Source organism: Panthera tigris, chromosome B2 (assembly GCF_018350195.1).
Source record: "Panthera tigris isolate Pti1 chromosome B2, P.tigris_Pti1_mat1.1, whole genome shotgun sequence".
Taxonomy (NCBI): Eukaryota; Metazoa; Chordata; class Mammalia; order Carnivora; family Felidae; genus Panthera; species Panthera tigris.
In genome coordinates, this window is record NC_056664.1 from 18,719,887 (window position 1) to 18,741,444 (window position 21,558).

The window sequence follows — 21,558 nt, forward strand, 5'->3', positions numbered from 1 at the left end:
CCCAAATGCTACTCCGTCCTTTAGGGTTTTTTTTTTTTTTTTCTCTCCTTGGAAGCCCATGGGGTAAGTTGACCTCATGCTTAAATTGAATAAAAGTATCTATCAGGTGAAGGGTTTGTCTGACCTACTTTGGACTTGGCTCATCAAGGTGGTATAGGGACCAAGGGCACGCTGCCCAAAATGTACCACAAGGGCACACGGACTATTTTGAATTGAAGCTACTTGAGAGACAGCCAGTGCAAGACCACTCAGATCCTCCTCCGTCCCCCTGAAAATAGGAAATAAATCTCCCATATGAAAGGTACCCTGCCTTTACTAAGAAGTGAAAAGACATCCTTATCACCAGAGGTTGGAACTTTGAAGCGAAGAACGCTGTAGAAAGCTTGTTATTATTATTTTTTTTTACTGATCTACAATCTCAGCCCAGATTTTGCTTGGAATTACTTCCTAATTAAAACTCTTAAACACCCATTTTCTTTATCCTGTCTCTTTCTCGCAACATTATTTTGTTTCTTCCTAAAATGTCTAAAAACTGCTTTCCTTGGTCATTTCTTTATGTCTCGTTTTCATTATTGGGCCTCCTTGTGCGTGTCAAAAAACGTTGGCTTCTTTCTCCAGTTCATCTGTTCACGTAAACTTAATTTTCAGTCCAGCAAAGACCTGGAGGGGTAGAGAAAAAAGCATTTTCCTCTCCTACGGCATCCTGTGGTCTGTGATTAGTGTCAGAGGTAAGGGTTTTTGCCTTCCAAACTCTTGAGTTTGAAACTCACGGCCCATACTCACCCTCCCAGATACCTCGAAGAGGCACAATGTGTGGTTTTCAGAAGTGTTGGTATCCTGTTAATTCTATCTTATTATAATAGATGAATGGTTTCTGATGTCACAGATCATTAACATACCATGCTTAAAAATTGGCTAACCTTTCCCCTGGCGTAATTGGCAGGCTTGCCTTTTGACCTCCTAATTATATATCGTGTGTCCTCCTCTGTTATCATTGCTAATACCTGACAATTACAGGTTGAGCGAAAATAATTGTCTATTTCCCCCCACCCCCAAGAAGTGCATTGTGGCTAATTGTGTGGTTTCATCCAGTTCCTGCGTATTTCAGGAGACCTGCCTTGTCTTTAGGTTGAGCGCGGCCAGGCGCCTCAGCATCTTCAAGTACGGATGAAATGTGCAAGAGGCCTCAAGAACAAGGCTCCCCGAGGCTCCTACCGCCTCAGGGTGTCCTTGCTTGGTCGACCAGGTGGCTGTGTCTTCCAGTGGCAGCAAACGGAGCAGCTGAAGACCAGAACACACCCAGTGAGGCATGATGGAAATTTTTATGATCTGGGGCTCTATTTCCACGAAAGCCTTTATGTGGTAAGCTGGCCTTTTTGCACACATGTCCCTTTTTATGTAGCTTCCTCACTCTTCCTATCTATCCATCTTTTCGTCTCTACTCATGTGGCTTGAGATACTCAACTTTGCGGAGTGAACAGAAAGGGTGGCATTCATTCATTCGTTCCTTCAGCCAATACCCAATGAGCCCCCACTATGCACCAAGCATGTGTTGTGGACCATAAAGGGACACCCTGAGTCCCGTGTAAAATGGAAATGCTGTCTTTATTTAGCAACCACATATATGGTGGATGCTTGGTCTAGTTCTCCTCCTTTTTAGGATTTACATGCTGAGTGATTAATGATGTACATTGTTGGGCGTGTAGTACATGGATAAGCGTGGAAGCAGCCAGGGATGCTGATTTTAGGTGAGAACCAAGCTTGAGGCCAGAAGAGAAGTTGGAAGGATTGTTCAGAAAATATATTATGGATATAGGGAGGGGTTCTAGAAGAGACAGGGCTGAGTAAAGGAGGAAGAAGGTGGGTAAGGTTAACCAGTGACCCTGGATGCAGGGATGAGAAACAGGCTGGAGACCATCGAGTTCCCTTTGGAAGCAGAGAGAAGGCTCAGCCTTGTCTGGGGCATGTTCCATGAAACTCTAGCCCTCCCCCACCCCACAAAAAAAAGAAAGGAGGGTGGGAAGGGGCATCTGGGGGCTCAGTAGGTTGTGTCTGGCTTCAGCTCAGGTCATGATCTCATGGTTCGTGGCTTTGAGCCCCTTGTCGGGCTCTGTGCTGACAGCTGGGAGCCTGGAGTCTGCTTCGGATTCCGTGTCTCCCTCTCTCTCTGCCCCTCCCGTGCTTGCGCTCTGTCTCTCTCTGTCTCTCAAAGGTGAATAAATGTTAACAAAATAAAATAATAATAATAATAATAATAATAATAATAATAAAGGAGGGTGGGTTAGTCCTGGGACACTTACCACATGCTGGTGCATTGACGTTGAGCATGAGCACAGACTGTTCACAAATACAGAATTGCCTTTTACACTATTAATTTGAAAGAGTAAAACACACATCTTGAGGGTCAATATAGGTATCGCAGAGTGATATTTAAGAGAAAAGCTAATTTCTCTCTAAAATAGATAGGAGTGTGTTCTCTTTCTCCATTTCCCCTTAGGTTTTGTGCTAAAAGGTATCCTTTTAATTAATTTTAGCATGTGGTATTTCATTAAGGGTTGTAATCCATTATTCACATGAACATACTGTGCAGATAATGTCTTGTATTTATTCTGACCAACTGAAAAAATTAAAATAAGAGGCGAGACTAAAAAATGAGCCATTCTGTATGGTAGATCTATAAACTCCACACGTAGGCTGTCATTATTTACTTGTTCTGAGAAGAGAATTATCAACCTTCATTTTTTTGCCACCTTTACTTTCTAGATATCTAAGACCCTTGAGGATAGTGTTTTTTTTTTGTTGTTGGTTGGTTGGTTGGTTTTTGTCTTTTGTTTTTTTCTTTTTAATGGTCAACAACTCTGTAGTGAATTTTAAGAATAGAAAACATATGGGGCGCCTGGGTGGCTCAGTCGGTTGAGTGTCTGACTTTGGCTCAGGTCATGATCTCACGGCTGGTGGGTTCGAGTCCTGTGTCGGGCTCTGTGCTGACACCCCAGAGCCTGGAGCCTGCTTCGGATGCTGTGTCTCCTTCTCTTCCCCATTTGTGCTCTGTCCTGTCTCTTAAAAATAAATAAATGTTAATTAAAAAAAAAAAAAGAATAGAAAACCTATAGCATCCCTAAAAGCCATGCTGTTGAATAATGAGTGCAAAGTCTCAGGTGACCTCTGTGTTTAGAAGTTGATGGGGCTTCAAAAACAAAGAAAACAAAGCCTGCTTACCGCTGGGAGCCTAATAGACAAAATAGACATTTGGTGAAAGTCACAGCTTCATCCCAAGGTGTATACACAGTCCACTTCAGATAGGATTTGGAGAATTGGCTGTGTTGATGGTGGTGAGAACACCAGAGGTCTCTTTCAAACAAGAGACCAGAACTCTTCCTGGGAAAGAATTCTTCCTGAGAGAAAAGGAATCCCTGCTGAAAAACATTCACTGGGGAGTCAACTCTCAGTTGGCTCATCTGTGAGATGAGGTTAAAAATATGTGCCTCTCAGATGCATCGTGAGAAATGATGGAGATAATACTTGGGGAAATACATAGAATTCAGAGGCTTCTTTTATTATTGCTATCATTATTCTGTTTCTTTGATAGTGGAGCCCGTAAATGTTTCCCCAGTGGACTTTCATTTGAATATCTATGACATGTTCATATTTCAAGTAACTTTCAAACTAACCTTTGCTTGAGAACAATGTCGGTTAACGGTTTTTTCCTTTAATGACTGATCCCAAAGGCTTTGTGAAGAAATGTGGGATACTCGTGAAAGGAGTTAGTCTAGGGTGGGTAGGGAGAGGACATTTTCCCTGGGGGAACCCACTGTCTGTGGAACCAGACTTTGAGGACGTGTTCTAAGAAAGCAGCAAGCATAATTTAACCCCTGAGCTGAGGTCTTGGTTCCTACCTATCACCTCAGAGGAATTTCAGAAATGTGGTGTTACCCAAAATTTCAGCATATTATACAATTAATATTAATATTTATTTAGAGGATCTTAAACAGGTCCACGATCAGCAATGACCCTGGGATCATGACCTGAGCTCACGACTGACCCTCAACTGACTGAACCACCTAGGGGTCCCTAAAAGACAGCGCGTGAGTGGGGGGAGGGTTAGAGAGAGAGAGAAACACAGAATCTGAAGGAGGCTCCAGGCTCAGAGCTGGCAGCACAGAGCCCGACACGGAACTCGAACCCTTGAACTGTGAGATCATGACTTGAGCCGAAGTCAGATGTTTAACTGAATGGGCCACCCAGAGCCCCAAAATGTGGCTATTTTTTTTTTAAAGAGTTCAATCAACACCTAACAGGCAGGTACATTCTTTTTGTGCCTTTTAATTAAGTATCTGAAAATGTAAAGCATGAAGATAGGTTACAAAACATATTATTCAGTTTGCTTTCTAGAGCCATCTTCATTAAGAACTGTTTTATGAGGCGCCTGGGTGGCTCAGTCGGTTAAGCGTCTGACTTCGGCTCAGGTCACGATCTCACGGTTCTTGGGTTCAAGCCCCGCGTTGGGCTCTGTGCTGACAGCTCAGAGCCTGGAGCCTGCTTCAGATTCTGTGTCTCCCTCTCTCTCTCTGCCCCTCCCCCACTCACGCTCTGTCTCTGTCTCAAAAATAAATAAATATTAAAAAAAAAAAAGAACTGTTTTCTGGTACGGGCACCTGGGTGGTTCTTTTGGTTGGGTGTCCGACTTCGGCTCAGGTCATGATCTCACAGCTCGTGGGTTCGAGCCCCGCATCTGGCTCTGTGCTGACAGCTCAGAGCCTGAAGCCTGTTTCAGATTCTGTGTCTCCCTCTCTCTCTGCCCCTCTCCTGCTCATGCTCTGTCTCTCTCTCTCAAAAATAAATAGACATTTAAAAAAAATTTAAAAAAAATAATAAAAGGAACTGTTTTATGGTAAAAGGAGATACGGGAGTTTTATCATTGTTATTATTGGTTTAGATGCCCATCCCCGTCTGCCACCATCAAAGCATGAACTCTGAGTGCAGAAGCCACATATATTGCTGTGTTTGCTTTGGGAATATTCCATGCACGCCGTTGGAGGTTCCTAACAGAGTGTGCTACAGTTCAAATGCCAGGAGGGACTAGAAGATGAAGAGGTGCCCCAAGGACGCCTTCAGGGAGAAGGGCAAAACCACTATGTGATTCATGTTGCAAGATCATTCACAGTGTTGGGGTGTCTGGGTGGCTCAGTCAGTTAAGCATTCGACTCTCGGTTTCGGCTCAGGTCAAGATCACGGGGTTGGGAGATCGAGCCCTGTGTTGCGCTCTGTGCTGACAACTCCGGAGCGTGCCTGAGATTCTCTTTGTCTCTCTCTCTCCCCTCCCTCTGCCCCCTTCCCCCAAATAAATAAACAAACTTAAAAAATATTCACAGGGCTAAAAAGTACATCAAGTCTGCAGGGGAAATCAGAGCCTGGTCCTTCTTTCAATAGTAAAATGCATTTTTCCCTTCCTGCCAAAAAGAACAAAAAGTATCTTGGAATCGTGGAAGTAACAACCCCAAATTTTCTTCCCCTGTGTCAGAAGCAAACAAACAAAAATAATTACCTCCTGCCACAGCCAAGGAAAATTTACTCTTTAACAGCCTGACAAAATGTCACGGAATTACATCCATCCCTTGGTATCACCTAACAAAATCCTGGATCCCCAAAGAAATACACCAGGCTATTTCACATTCAGTGTATATAAGAAAAGTACACAGTTCAGGACAAAACCAACGCAAGAAAAGCACCAAAACCTCCAGAACTTGACAGGAAAGAGAAGTCATCGGAGGCTGTTTGATTTCAGAATAAAAATTCTGCTGCTCAAAGTCCTGTTCATTCCACTGGGCTCTACCCAATAACAGCAAATTTTTCACTAACCACACAATTCTGCCTGCCAGTCGCTCTGTTAGCAGTGTGTGGGAGACTGACAGTTAAAACAGCAAGTTTTCCAGAAATATAATACTTTTAATAATAGGAATACACATACGGGAATGCATAAATGTGCATGGTGTATGTAATTGATATAGCGACACTTAAGACATTTTTGTCCCTACTTTTAAAATGCAAGTCTAGGGGCGCCTGGGTGGCGCAGTCGGTTAAGCGTCCGACTTCAGCTCAGGTCACGATCTCGCGGTCTGTGAGTTCGAGCCCCGCATCAGGCTCTGGGCTGATGGCTCGGAGCCTGGAGCCTGTTTCCGATTCTGTGTCTCCCTCTCTCTCTGCCCCTCCCCCGTTCATGCTCTGTCTCTCTCTGTCCCAAAAATAAATAAATAAAAAAAAAAGTTGAAAAAAAAATTTTTTTTAAAATGCAAGTCTAAGGGGCTCCTGGGTGGCGCAGTCGGTTAAGCGTCCGACTTCAGCTCAGGTCACGATCTCGCGGTCTGTGAGTTCGAGCCCCGCGTCAGGCTCTGGGCTGATGGCTCGGAGCCTGGAGCCTGTTTCCGATTCTGTGTCTCCCTCTCTCTCTGCCCCTCCCCCGTTCATGCTCTGTCTCTCTCTGTCCCAAAAATAAATAAATAAATAAAAAAGTTGAAAAAAAATTTTTTTTTAAAATGCAAGTCTAAGGGGCTCCTGGGTGGCTCAGTCGGTGAAGCGTCCGACTCTTGCTTTCGGTTCAGGTCGTGATCTCACGGTTCTTGAGTTAGAGCTCCGCATCAGGCTCTGCACTGACGGTGTGGAGCCTGCTTGGGATTCTCTCTCTCTCTCCCTCGCTCTCTGCCCCTTCTCCTAGTCACTCTCTCTGTCTCTCAAAATAAGTCAATAGACTTCAAAAAGGCAATACAATAAAATGGAAGTCTAAGACAGGGTCATCTCTATTGTAACTCCACGAACAGGAGAAATTGGCTTCATAAGGTCATTTGGGAGGGCAGGGTACCTTACAAATGCTAACTGGGGTGGGGAGGAGTGGTGCCTTATTCCCATGCGGAAAGGAGGGACTGAGAAGGCATTGCCCCGAAAGGAGGGTAAATTACAGAAGCACCTAGTCTGCTGAGGAAATGCCTGCATTACCCTCTTGTAAGGTTACAGGTTAATGGATGTTGGAATGAGGGTACAATGTTACACATCACAGTTGGCTTCCCTTTTGGCGTCAGGCTGTGCCAGGAGGCAAATATTTGCAGGTTAAGGTGAAAAGGTTGCTCATAGGGTTGGAGAAGTCTCCTGAGGGAGGTAGTGGACACATTGGCGAGCCCAAAGGTAGTATCACCCCCAAGCTCCCAAAATATGACTTCCAGATACCGTCACTCGGATTTTGTTTAAATAAATTTACATCTTAACGTTGATTTTCTGCTTTTGCAGAGCGGAGGTGGTCAAAAATGATGAGTTAACTGACAAGTCTGAGCTCCAGTCCCCTCGTGTAAAATGTTTGAATACTCTAAATTATGGATTTTAAATGTGGGTTCATTTTCTTTGAAGAGTTTGAATAATTCCTTGGTAGAGACGTTTGGAACCTGCTTGTCCTTTGACACTTATCCTGGAAATCTTTCGTATAGAAAACATCGCCTTCTTTGTGGATCGTGGTCATTGATGACAAACAGGCTAGGGTCTTTGAGAAGATATATGCCAAAAAAATATGCCTTTTGTCTTTCAGTTTTGGCAGGGTGATAAACAAGTTAAATAGGCAGATTATCTTAGTGTACCGTTCTGCCAGACATGTTTTGTTTTCAGATTAGGTTCTATGAACACCTGGAAATTCTAGATGTGATAAGAGCAAATAGCTCTGAGATGCACAGATAAGCACCTAAGAGAGAAAAATGATTTCCTTGGTTATCAGAAATGAAGAGGAAATTGAAAATCAGAGAGGGAAGTGAGTAATCCGAGGTTATGGCTGCCTTGGATGGGGGGGAGAAGAGAGTATCAATCTTGGGTATCTAAAGTTTTAGGTTTCAGTGACCATTCAGGAGGTAAGGCCTTGGGCCCATTAGCTATGGAGTGTTGAAAGTCTCCTGCATAAATCAAGGATGTTCAAGACTGGTCTGAAAAGGACTAGACCAAGAAAAAAATCTGCTCTCAATAGGGAAATAAGAAACTCCTCTTTCTCTAGGCTCTGCTGAAAATTTTATTTCTCCAGGGGTGCCGGGTGCCTGGTGCCTGAGTGGCTCGGTTGGTTAAGCATCCAATGCTTAGTTTTGGCTCAGTTTCATCATGATGAGATGGTTCATGAGTTCGAGCCCTGTGTCGGGCTCAGTGCTGACAGCATGGAGCCTGCTTAGGATTCCCTCTCTCTCCCTCTCTCTCTCTCTCTCAGAATGAATAAACTTAAAAAAATATTTTTCCTGTTAATCTAGCAATAGAATTCCTATGATGGAAAATATATAGTAGTTGAAATGAAACACTCAAAAGGTATATAATATAGATTAGACCTTCTGAGGAGAGAGCCAATGGCAAGCTAACGCCTTGCTTGGACTGCACCACTAAGGGATAAAGAGATGGAAAAAGTGAAGTGATTTGGGAGAAGGTCTCACGTGCCTCTTATAATATTTCTGGGAGCAGAAAATAGAGAGAAAGAGGGAATAAACATTACATGAGTTAATTTCTCAGCGAGGTGTTAATTTCCCGGACTTGCTGGAAAACCCAAGCTCTCAGATTCAAGGAGCAAAAGTCTGTGAGCAGGAGAAAATACAATCAATCACAGGTGGACGCATTGTGATGAACCAGCAGACGACAATATACAAGTCTGAGGACAATTGAACAACGTATTCAGTGCCGTGGGAGAAAATTTAAGAAGATGGTTACCTAACTTACCCTTCAAGAGTTAGGGTAGGGAATGGTCCAAATGAAGAGAAACACTTTTGCCTAAGAATACTGTATTAGCATCCTAAAGCTGCCTTAACAAAAAGCTGTAACCTTAGTGGCTTAAAAAAAAAAAAAGAATTTTACTGTCTTACAGTGCTGGAGGCGAGAAGTTTGAAGGCAGGATGTCAGCAGGGCCCTGCTCTCTCAGTCTGTGCTAGAGAAGAATTGTCCTATGCTTCTCTTCTCGCTGCTGGTAGCCCCAGGTGCTCCTTGGCCTGTGGATGGACCACCCCAATCGCCTGTCTTCACATGACCCTCTCCCCGTGTGTCTTTACATCATCTTCCCTCTGTGTACATTTGTCTTTGTGTCCAAATTTCCCCTTTTTATAATGACACCAGTCGTAATAAGTTAGGACCCACCCTAATGACCTCATCTTAACTTGGTTAAACTTGCAAAGATCCTATTCCCAAATCAGATCACATTCTGAGATTCTGCGGGTTAGATTTCAATATAGCTTCTTTGGGGGGGACTCCGTTCAATCCAGAACCCATGTATCCTTCATAGAACCTTGCTAAAATAACTAACAAGGAATATCTCTCAAGAACAAGGAAGAAAGAAAGAACTGATGTCATCTTGTACTATTCTTTTGAATCCTCTATATTTGAAACGTTTTGTGATTTTCCAAAGGAATACTAAATAAACAGTATGCCTTTACTATTCAGTTTTGATAAACTATTAGGCAATTAAGAGCTTTTGGATAGCAGAGGACGGAATAAATGATTGTATCATTTGTATAGTTACATGATTATTTCTCCAGCTAATGAACTCAAAGTTAAATCAAGAGTTGTGGCTAAGACATCTCTACTTGCACAATATGTACACCAAATTTGGAAAGCACTGATTTCGACCACTCATATATGCATGGAAATTCATTTTGTTTACAGCTACAAAGATGAGAAGCTATAGGAAATGGTACTATAGAAAACCACTACGTAAGGAAAATCTTATTCTAAGAAAATTGGACTGATCCTTTGAAAACTTGGTGAAAGATTATACTGTCTTCCGTTGTACTTGGTTTCTAATATTCTAATCTATGTGGGTAAATAAACATGGAATCTTCAGAGCTGTAGGGAAAATTGAAAGAGAAGAGAAATCAAGTACTTTGTAAAAATCTAAAGTCATAAATTAAGAATTGCAATGACTATGAGAAGCATTTTGCACTATCACTTAAAGTATTATCACTATTTAAATATATTTAAATATGACAAAAACATTACTGTTGCACTTTAGCAACAGTATCTGAGCTGAAAGAACATTTTGTTAATTATTCGATAAAACTGCTATGCTTATAATTCTCATCTTCATTGGGTACAGGCATTGGCCAACTTAAACAAATGATACAGGGGCACCCAAGTGACCCAGTCCGTTGAACTTCTGACTGTTCATTTTGGTTCAGATCATGATCCTAAGGTAGTGGGATTGAGTCCCGCTGGCATTGGGCTCTGCTCCGAGTGTGGGACCTGCTTGTGATTCTCTCTTTCTCTCTCTGTCCCTTTGTGCCTCTCCCACTCAAGCACTCTCTCTCTCTCTCTAAAATAAAATGTAAAAAAATGATACAGATGGTAGGTTAAAGAAACAAAACCAGCAGAATTGAGGCAAAGAACATTGATTAATGAATTAAAAAACAATTCTGAAAGGTCATGTTCTCAAGTTGGGCTAAGCCTTCAGGCAGCTCTAACAAACGTGACCAGGCTGTCTGTATGGAGCAGGTAACCCATGCTGACTCCGAATTTGCTGACATTACAGGGTTATTATTTCTGGAAGGATGTAGCATTCTGGAACAATTTCTCTAATGATTCCATTAAGACCATGGTTTCCTTCAATTTGGGCTTCCATATTTCATTTTTCACATTACCCGACACCACAAAGAAAATAAAACCGGGTCTTGGATAGAGTGTCTGTGTCACCAAGGGGGGAAAGAAATCACTCAATTTTGACGGTACTTAACCCCATTTTATTTGATAAGCACATCTGTTGTTTGAATCACATGTCAGCGTGTGCATGATGAAATTCTATGAATGCTAGTTTAAAGGCAAAAAAGTAATGTGCCTTACGGTAAGTTGTGGCAATCGAAGGATTTAAGAAACAAGCCAGACACACGCCATCCTTTGATTGGATGGTATTTAAAAGCACACCACAGCAAAGAAGCTACAGGAAAAGAAATATCTAGAATAGAATGTGAGGACCACACAGGCTTCCACCTGACAGAATCGCAGTGAGCAGGCGATTATTAGTCTCTTACTTTCAAAAAGATCTGCTCTGTACTAATTTGTGACCGAATGAGGCTTTTTCTATGGATGAAGGTAAGGACAATACCTCTTAATTCCTCGAAAAGAATCTTTTGGAAATACTTCCAGAGAAAATTTTCTTGTATATTCAAATGCGAAGAATAAATAAAGGGAACCAGAACATGGTAGGGTGGTGGATAAGTGTGCGCTCTTTACCTGGAATTGAATTTTGGTTTCCAAAATCTGCTTAGCGATGAGACTTAGAGCAGGTGCCCAATCTCAGTTGGTTAAGCGTCCAACTTCGGCCTGGGTCATGATCTTGTCAGTCCCGAGTTTGAGCCCCGCGTCGGTCTCTGTGCTGACAGCTCAGAGCCTGAAGCCTGCCTCAGATTCTGTATCTCCCTCTCTTTCCTCCTCCCCCACTCACACTCTGTCTCTCTCTCTCAAAAATAAATGAACATTTTTAAAAAACTTAAAAGGATAAACAATTGTGTACAATATTTGTATCTTCAGTCCACTCTTTCTAAAACCAGTAAAGTGTTTTATTTTTTTATTATTTTAAAAATGTTTATTTCTTTTTGAGAGAGACAGAGAGAGTGTGAGTGGGGGAGGGGCAGAGAGGGAGGGAGAGAGAAAATGCCAAGCAAGCTTTGTTGCTGTCACAAACCACGAGACCATGACCTGCACTGAAGTCAGGAATCGGACCCTCAACCTACTGAGCCACCCAGGTGCCCCCAGTAAGGTGTTTTAGACCAAGATAGAATTTTCTGTTTTCACTAATATTATGGTGTGTAACCTCAAAAGAAATAAGTGAGATAAACATAATATTTCTATTTCATAAATGAGAAACTGCATTTTGGAGAAATGATGCTAGTTACCCGAGATCTTATAGCTTAGTAAGGAAATGTTGGCAATGAAACCCTTGCTCTGTACCTCTGGCTACTCAACTACCTTCTGCCTCTAAAAAGGGCTTTCCACTAACCCCAGGGGCATGATCAATGTTCCTTTGGTCGTCATTAGGGAAAGCGGTCTTTCCATCACCTCACTCTAGCACTTTCCTTTTAACACATAGGTTGACTTCCCATTACTCTTAAGATAAATCAAAGTCTTTGCCATGGATTCAAAGACACTGGTGATATGGCCTCAGCTTCTGTCCACAGTCTGATTACCCTCATTAATCAGAGCCAACTTTCCATTATGAAGCCAGGCACACTCTTAGCTCGGGCTATACTCAAGTTCTATATATCCTACAAGTTTGGTGTGCCATTGGGCATTTGTCCCCAATGGTAACTCCTACATATCCTTCAAATCCCAGACTCAATCACTTTTGTTATCATTTATACGCATGAATGAGCTCCAACAAGATTTCAGGTGTTTGAGGGCAGTGGGCGTATCATATTCTTGTGTCTTTTGAAGCATACAGTATTTGTACATAGTAGGCATTCTTTTTTTAGAAAAAAATTAATGTTTATTTATTTTTGAGACAGTGAGAGACAGAGCATGAACGGGGGAGGGGCAGAGAGAGAGGGAGACACAGAATCCAAGACAGGCTCCAGGCTCTGAGCAGTCACCACAGAGCCTGATTCGGTGCTCGAACCCATGGACCGTGAGATCACGACCTGAGCTAAGTCGGATGCTCAACTGACTGAGCCACCCCGGCGCCCCCATAGTATCAATAGATACTTCTAAAATACAAAATAAAATGAAATGTGAAACTCTGGTTATAGAGATGCAGCAAGGTTTATTGTAAACTCAGTTTGCCAAAAATGAGTACAAGGAAATGTCAAGATAATCTTAAGAGTCAAATCTTGGTAACGGTAGCTTCTAAAATGGAAATAGACCTGGCTGAGAAGACCCATCAATTCAGAGAAAGAGATACTATTTTCACATTACCTATAAATGGGGAGCCCATCACTGGTAATGAATAAGAAAATACATATCAATGTTTTATGATTTTATAATTTTATGTTTATTTTTTATTTTCTCCCTTCTTTAATATTCAAAAGCAGTATTTTAGGCAAACCTTTTCTTTTTTTTAAAAAAATTAATATTTATTTACTTTTGAGATATATATATATATAGAGAGAGACAGAATGTGAGTGGGGAGGGGCAGAGAGAGAGGGAGACAGAATCTGAAGCAGGGTCCAGGCTCTGAGCTGTCAGCGCAGGGCCCTAGGCGGGGCTTGAACTCACCCACAGCAAGATCATGACCGGAGCCAAGGTCAGACACTTAACTGACTGAGCCACCCTGGCGCCCCATTAGGTAAAACTTTTCTAAAGAGAGAAGTGAGCTCAGAAACTCCCTTCCTTGATGCATGGCCAAATTGGACAAAGCTCATTCTCAAGTAGAATGCCTTCTAAGAATTCCCAGGGTACATAGGCATGCATGGGGACCTCCACAAATACATCTGTTTTCTGTTTTAGTAACTGCAAACTTGGTTATTTTAAAGACCAAGTACACAGTTCTCCAGATTATTTTTGATATTTCTAAGTGAAAATAGCTATATCGGCCTTTCTAATTATAGAATGCCACTATAAGCTCTTTATTAAGAAAATCATAGAATTTAAAAACTATATGTAAAAGTCTAGTTCTCAGAAAGCATGTGTGTCTATTCTGCAGCCATATTAAATGCATACACACTCACCTTCCTTTTATTAATCATTGCCATCTAACCTAAGTTGCTTAAATTATTCATTCACTGTAGAAATGAAAAATAGATTTAGTAAATAAATAGATCAGCACTTCAAACTTAGGAGAAAATATACATAATAAAAGAGTTAAAAAAATTTGAAAATCTGGCAAGTAGTATTCTTGAATTCACATTAGCTTACTTGAGTTACTGGAAATCTTTCATGTTTGCTGTTAATTCAGATGGAAGTTGCTGGGTTAGTCAAAGGCCACTGCAATGTACATGGCCAAATAGATTAATTTTATTTGTATTGCATAATATATTTTGCATATTGTCGTTCATTCAATTACCAATAACCTGTTGTGGTAGATTAAAGATGGCTGTAACTTTTTTGCTGTTCCCCCCGCTGAAAAGTGAACTCCATGTTTTCTCCCCTTCAGTCTGAGAGGTGGGGGGAGAAGTCTGTGACTGCTTAATCGATAGAATATTATGGAAGAGATGCTCTCATTTTCTAGGTGTAAGTTCTGGTTTTAAAAGACTTGAAAGGACAGGTAGCTTCACTTCCGGTCTTACTGGAAACCATGCTCGTAGAGCCCTGAGGTGCTACATAAAAAAATTCCTAAGAGGCTACCTTGCTAGAGAGGAAGGAGAGGCCTTGTTAACAACAGGAGAGAGAGAGAGCCCCTGAACTGGGTCTAGCTTTCCCTTTGTCTTTGCCAATGTGCTTGGCTTGTGAGAGAAGCCATCTTGGACCCTCCGGTTCAGGTCAGCCACCAGATAAATACCACCCAGTGGCCCCAGCTGATGCTGTGTGGAGCAGATGAGTCACTTTGCTGAATCATGCCTCTTTTCTTGATCCACAGAATTGGCAGATATGGGAAAATATTATTTCAAGCCACTAATTTTTGCATTAATTTTTGTAACTGAAGAAATTATTTCTTTAGCCCCTTATATGACCAAGTATATATGACCAAGTATATCAAGAGCTGGAGGAATAAAGTCAGGACGTTCTCTGTAAATTGGCTATTACACACTGAAACTTGTGTGCTTAAAGGGAAAAAAATCATTTTATTTCTAAGTTCAGCTTTGGATCCCCCAAAAGGCATTTGGATCTTGGCTAGTCCTTTAGTTATGCTATCTACACATAAAAAGGTAAGTGTAGAAGATGAAAGTGGATAGAGAGGGGGTCGTTATGGACTGAATTATATCTCCTGAATTGTGGCTGTATTTGGAGAAAGGGTCTTTAAAGTGGTAATTAAGTTAAAACGAGGTCTTTAGTGTGAGCCCTAATCCAATATGGCTGCTGTCCTATAGGAAGAGGAGTTTAAGATGCAGACACACACCCTGGAAGACCATGTGAGGGAGACTAACTAAAATTAACCCTGTCAACACCTTGACCTTGAGTTTCTAGTCTCCAGAACTGCCAGAAAATAAATTGCTGCTGTTTAAGTCACTCAGCCTCTGGTACTTTGCTATGACAGCCCAAGAAAATGAATACAGGAGCTCATGAACAACCGGTGACAGTGAATTATCCTTTTTTTTTTCCCAGTTGGAAAGAAGAAGTAATGATAGATTTTAACCTTTTAGAATTCTATGTGTAAATCCGGCATCATTGAAATAGGGTCTGGCTCTCCTATTCCTTTGGCGTAGCCACATTATATGTAGGTAAGTTTTGGCTAATTGTAGGGCACAAATAGTTACCTCAGAAATTCCACAGAAAACCTGACTTAGATTCACTGTACTATCAGACTATTTCATGTATCTATTGAATTTTAAGAAGTCTATCAACCAGTTAATATTTATACATCAGTGTGGCAAGGTATCATTATTATAGTGGTAGATGGGCACCATTTTTGTTTTACTGGAGGGAAATCCAATATGAATAAAATAGCAACTTTTCAAACATGACATTTAATCCATGCATGTAAATCAAACTGAGAATCTATTATTCATTATTAAAAGGGTGGCATATTTTTATTACATTGAGAATGAAACACAAATACTGTGAAAAATTTAGTGCCTCTTCTTGAAATTTTAAGACACTTATCATGTAGTCAGCTAACCGATACTGGCACTCGTTTTAAAATATAGCCATGAAATTAATAAGTTTGATGTTTTATGCCTGAAAAGAGGATGCTCAATTTCAGTGAACTAGGCAAATTTATTTTTTATTTAAAGCTTCCTAAATACTTAAGGTGGTAAAGTACTTCAGTAACGTTCTGATTCCAATATGTATATGAAGAATATAGTTCATATTCTTGTCATTATTAGTCACGGCCACAGTGTTCTTCCCTGAAGTGCTTTCTGAAAACTGCATATATCAGAAACTGATTAAAATGACCTAAAGTATTAATTCTTAAAATATGATGAACCCAACATTTTGCAAGAGGTTATTTTCTGTGTGACATTTAATACCAAAAAAATAAAATGATTTTAGTAACTCATAAGATGGGGAAGTCTTAGGACACCTAGAGCCTGAGCATCATTGCTTTTATTGATTATTGATTATTACCATTAGTAACGAATAATCCTGGAGTATAGCATGCAGCTTTAGAGAGTTTCCCATTATATCAGTTGGAGGAAGGCTTTTTTCTCGTCAATTCTTGGACAGGTCACTTCTGTTGGTCAAGAGGGCCCCCAGATTTGTGGGAACGGAATTTGCAGATGGTTTTTCCCATATGGTGTGGTTGGTCGTGGGGCATCCTGCTCTTGTCCAAGGTCTGGTTCTTCTACTTACTAGTGCTCAGCACTTTAGGAAAACACTTAATCTCACTGGCCTCAGTTCCCTCATGTGTACAATGGGAATCTAATACCCAATTCATAGGGGTTTTGTGAGCATTAAATAATATGGTGCACAAATCGCTTAGTGTAGTGGGTTACATGTAGGAAATAATGGGTTGCTCTAATTATTTTTATCATTATGATAATAATCTGCCACGTAGAATGTTCTCTGTTTCCCTCTGAGTTAGGTTTCTGCAGCTCTTCCCTTCAAGAAGTATTAGTTAATCCATCCTTGAGTTATTTAAGACAACTCAATTTTCGTTACATTTATTTGATGCTCTTTTGCCTCTGCTCCTTGCTACTAAGTGGTGTGAGGGGTTCAAGGCCATCAGTGTAGAAGGTTACTTTATCACTGTGCCTCGTATCCTCTCACAGAGACGAAGAGTAAGTATAACTGAGTACCTACAGTGTGTCAGTTTCTTCACCGTACGCTTAGTATACACTATCAATGCAAACTTCACATCACCCAGTCTATTGTTAAACCCATTTTGCAGGTAAGAGAAACTGAGGTTTTGGACACGAGGATTTGCCCATACGTTTGAAGCTGAGATTGAAACCCAGGTGTGAATAACCCCACAGAGTAAACACCGAGGTTCACAATCCACCCTAAAGGAAGCAGCAAGAACTGATATATTGGTTTTTCTATCTCTCTAAATTACTCATCAATGCCCATTATATTTCTTTTTTGCTTTTACCAGACTTATTTCTATTTCTAATGCCAAAACTCTCTCTCTCTTTTGAGTCTCTTCCCTGTACTTTTGGAGGACAGATCTTGTATCATGTAGTAAACTAACATTTGGGAATGAGGCTGTTACAATACATGCTAAGATCTTAAGAATATTTGATAACACTGGAACGGAAACCTTTTGGGAGTAGGAGTTGGGTCTATTTTGTTCACTGCTGTATCTAGCACCTAGAAATGTGGCTGTCTCAAATATTTCTTTTTTTAAAAAATTTTTAATGTTTTTATTTATTTTTGGGACAGAGAGAGACAGAGCGTGAGCAGGGGAGGGGCAGAGAGAGAGGGAGACACAGAATCCGAAGCAGGTTCCAGGCTCTGAGCTGTCGCACAGAGCCCGACGCGGGGCTCGAACTCATGGACTGTGAGATCATGACCTGAGCCTAAGTGGGACACTTAACTGACTGAGCCACCCAGGTGCCCCTCAAATATTTCTAAAATGAGCAAATCTAAAAAGTCCAGAGTCTCAGTGCAGACTTTAAATAGTCAGCTATTGCCTGCCTTTTAGTTGAAACGTTTTTAACTTTAAAACTGTTTTTGGTGTTTTATGCAGCTTCACATTCTTTATTTTATTGGAAATGATTCTGACGTGCCATAAATCCAGCCTTGCCCTTTGTGTCTGTTCTCTACATCTGTTCACATTTGCTGTATTCAGAGTTAAGAATGCCCTAGTTACAAAATAGTAGTTCTTCTCCGCGTTGCATGCCATTCAACAATCAAATCATTCTGAATTCTCTAAAGAGGAGAAACTTGCTTCTATATTTGAACTCACTCACATTCAGAGGGGATATGTTTTAGTGTTTCAACATCTACACAAAATGCTTTACAATTACTTTTAAGGCCCTAATTCTCATATGAACACCGAGTGGAGCCACAAAGGGCTGAGAAAAGTTAAGGAATTTCTCCAAGGTCGCATGTCCTGTTAAGTGTGAAGAAAAGGGCCAGTGATCTTTTCCTACCAAGCAGTAGTCAGTGACTTTTCAACTGATGGGTCTCTGAAAGCTCATGGTGGGAGCAGGGAAATGATTTCTGGTCAAACAAAATCATCATTGGAACTCAAGGGCCAGTAAGGATCTATTTAGTAAACTGCAAATCAGATCATGGCAAGCCTTTGCTTAAGACCCCCCGGGGGCACCTGGGCGGCTCAGTCGGTTAAGCGTCCGACTTCGGCTCAGGTCGTGATCTCGCGGTCCGTGGGTTCGAGCCCCGCGTCGGGTTCTGTGCTGACAGCTCAGAGCCTGGAGCCTGTTTCAGATTCTGTGTCTCCCTCTTTCTCTGACCCTCCCCTGTTCATGCTCTCTCTCTGTCTCAAAAATAATAAATAAGTGTTAAAAAAAAAAAAAAAAGATCTCCCAGTGGCTCTCCATTGCATTTAGAATAAAATCCAAATTCCTTGTGGGTTTCACTCCAGCCTCACTTTCCATTCTCTGAACACAACCAACTCATTCTTGTCATAGGGCCACTGAATTAGTGGTGGCTTCCTACCTACTAGGATTCCTCCTTCAACTGTGACATGGCTGGTTTCAGGTTAAGTATCACTGTCTTAGACTAGATTTTCTTAACAGATTTATTCCTTCTCTGCTCATTTGCTAGTGCATCACAATTTTGTCTTTGTTATTTCAATATCAGTAGTGGTAAATTAGAGCATTTATTGCTATTAAAATGGTCTGATGTGTTATCGATTACCCCTTCCCGCATCAGATTATAGATTAACGAGAACTAGAAGCTTCTTTGTCTTTATTCAATTATTTTTATTCTCAGTGCCAAAAATGGTGCTTAAGTGCAGTATGAACATTTAACAAAATGTGTGTGAGTGAATGAATGAATGAATGAATGGAAAGAAATAGTGAAGTTGGATTATCATTTTTGATATAGTCAAATCAACAATTTAGTACCTGAGAAAACGTGAGCCAATCATTACTTTCCTAAACCTTTTTTTCCCCATCACCTGTGAAATGGGCTAATATCAATTATATAAAAGGATTGACGTGATCAGATGTGATAATATGCCTTTAAGAACTTTGTAACATAGAAAATGTGGCATAGGTATGACTATTATTACTAGATGTCTTTGGTACAAAGTGGTTGCCCAAAGGAAAAATGTTGATAAGCAATTATTGCCAAAAGTTTTCTCCTTTCCAAATGATGCATTTGTCTGCTCCTTTGTAAAACCATTTGTGGTTAATTTGTTGGTCTTTGATCTAATCATGCTGCAGATGTTCAGAAATGCCATCTTTTTGTGCATTGAGGCTCAGTCACTGGGGTTTGTAAAAGTAATGGGCTGTGCCCAATTTTTCCCCAATGTGTTCAACTCTCAGGGACAATGAGGGGGAAATTTATCTTTTGCCTAACAAGGAGAAACTGAAAAGAAAATTCAACTTTTTGTTTTCACAGTCAAAAAAAGGGGGGGGTGTGTGGAAATCCCAGAACTGAATTTCCTAAATTAAAATATTCAATTAGATTTTGCCATCTCCCTGGAGTGAAATATTCTTAGTTGAACATTTGAGTAGCATGTAGAGATGAGTTATGACACATTGAGGTTGAGGTCAGGTAATGGAATTTCGATATAATGAGATGGCATGCCATATATTTCTTTTTGGTTTCAGTCACGTGTGATGGGAAATGGAGGAAAGGTCATATTTTTTAGCCTGTAATTATTCAGGTCTGAATCAGTTTGATTTTCAAGAGAAAGGTGGTTGCCCTACGCTGTGTAAGTCACGCGATCAAGGACACACAAATCTGTCTTATCTTTGTGTCCATATTAGATGGTGATACTCAAAGTGTGGTCTGAAGGACCACCTGAATCACCTTACCTTGGCATGCTTGTTAAAATTCACATTCCCGAGACTCACCCCAACCTTATTGATTGAAGATGAGAACAAGGCCTGGAAATCTGCATTTTTCATCAGCACCCTTGGGTAATTCTTAAACAAATTAAATTTGGGGGACTGCTAGTCTAGAGCCTTGAGGATGTCATTGTATGATTGCTGATGTTTCTCAGATGATTACAGTTTGTTGTTGAGAAGTCAAAAAATTAGATCCGGGACTGGAGGTTTTGAGAGATCATAGAATTGTGACCCCGTTTCAGGAAGATTTTTGTTCAGAATTAGTATTTTGTAAGTTATCTGGTGAATCTAGCCCTTCAGAAAGAACTCATTCTTTAATTAAGGATCCTGCACAATGGGGTTTTATTGAAAGAAAAAATGTTTTTTCTCGGTCAGTCCCATGTGTACTTTCAATGCCTGACCTCAAAGTGAACCATTTAAGAGAGAACAGGCCGAAACACGTGGAGAAAGAGCCCTAGCTCCTCAGTTTGTAGGAATCACGAAGAGAAGTAAATAGGACAGAGAAGAATCCCCTTGAGGCTTTTCTCCGTGAATCCAAGGCAGGCTTTTTGCTGTAGCACCTCCTCCATCAGGAAGCATATCCTGAATGGCCCTGCTGTAGATTGCCAAAGTCAGATACTAGCCCTACCGTCGACATCTATTGTCTGTGTGACCTTGAACTCAATCTCTTTGTCTCATTTGTGTCCTTCACAAAATGGAGCTAAGAATAAAATCCTCTTCTTAGAATTATTGTGGTGATGGAGTTGACAAGGGCAAAGTGATTTAAAGGGTTCCTTGCATTTCATCAGCTTCCGATAAATGTCAACTATTGACATACTACCTTTGAGGATTAAGGAAAACCAAAGGAAATCAATTTTCTAAAACAGGGAGCTAGAAATACTACAGTTGCACCTGAGAGCGCGTGGTTTTCCAGGGGTGTGGGAAGGAAGATTTTCTCTCGGATACTATTATAGCTGTTACCACCCTCCGTCCTTGATCCCTAGTCCAAGAAAAGTTTCCAAGAGTCATTACTTTATTTTATCCCACAGCAGAAAGACTGGGGATTAGAACTAATGTGCCTATTTATTTATCTTGGCTGAGGGACTGGAAAGGAAAATAATGGTACTATAACACTTTCACTGGATCACCTAGGTTACCCTGGGCTGTGGCATCAGTTCCCAATCATCTGTCCAGAGTTGTCTGCCTCAGAAAGAACATGTTGCTATTTCTACTGCAAATTAAGTGTATTTCTTTACCTCCTGGACTCCCCTTATTCTTTGAATGTTAGTCCTAGAAGACGCTGTTTAGTTCACTTCCCAGTCTGTGTAGCTGCCGCCTTCCCTTTATCACCACTGTCCTCCCTCGTCTTCCACTACTAAATGCTACTACGGCCAGCATTTAATAAATGGCAAAATCAAGATCCTGAGATAGTAGGTTACCTATGTAAGTGATCAGTTGGTATTTGATCTCATGTTTGTTTGAGGCCAAAGCCCATGATTTTAACCACTAAGATATGTAGCTTCTCTTTTAAAGTTGGAAAGCACTTAAACGGAATGGGTTTGAACAATGAGGACTGAAG

At 40.9% G+C, this 21,558-nt stretch overlaps 1 protein-coding gene across 1 annotated transcript in view; it reads left to right on the forward strand.

Moving 5' to 3' along the window:
• LOC102949347 overlaps positions 1–21,558 on the forward strand; it is a 247,426-nt gene that overhangs the window by 79,403 nt on the left and 146,465 nt on the right. Inside the window, exon 8 of the mRNA XM_042987577.1 lies at positions 1,129–1,362. Within this exon, the coding sequence (XP_042843511.1) occupies positions 1,129–1,362 (234 nt within the window). The remainder of the gene's footprint in view (positions 1–1,128; positions 1,363–21,558) is intronic.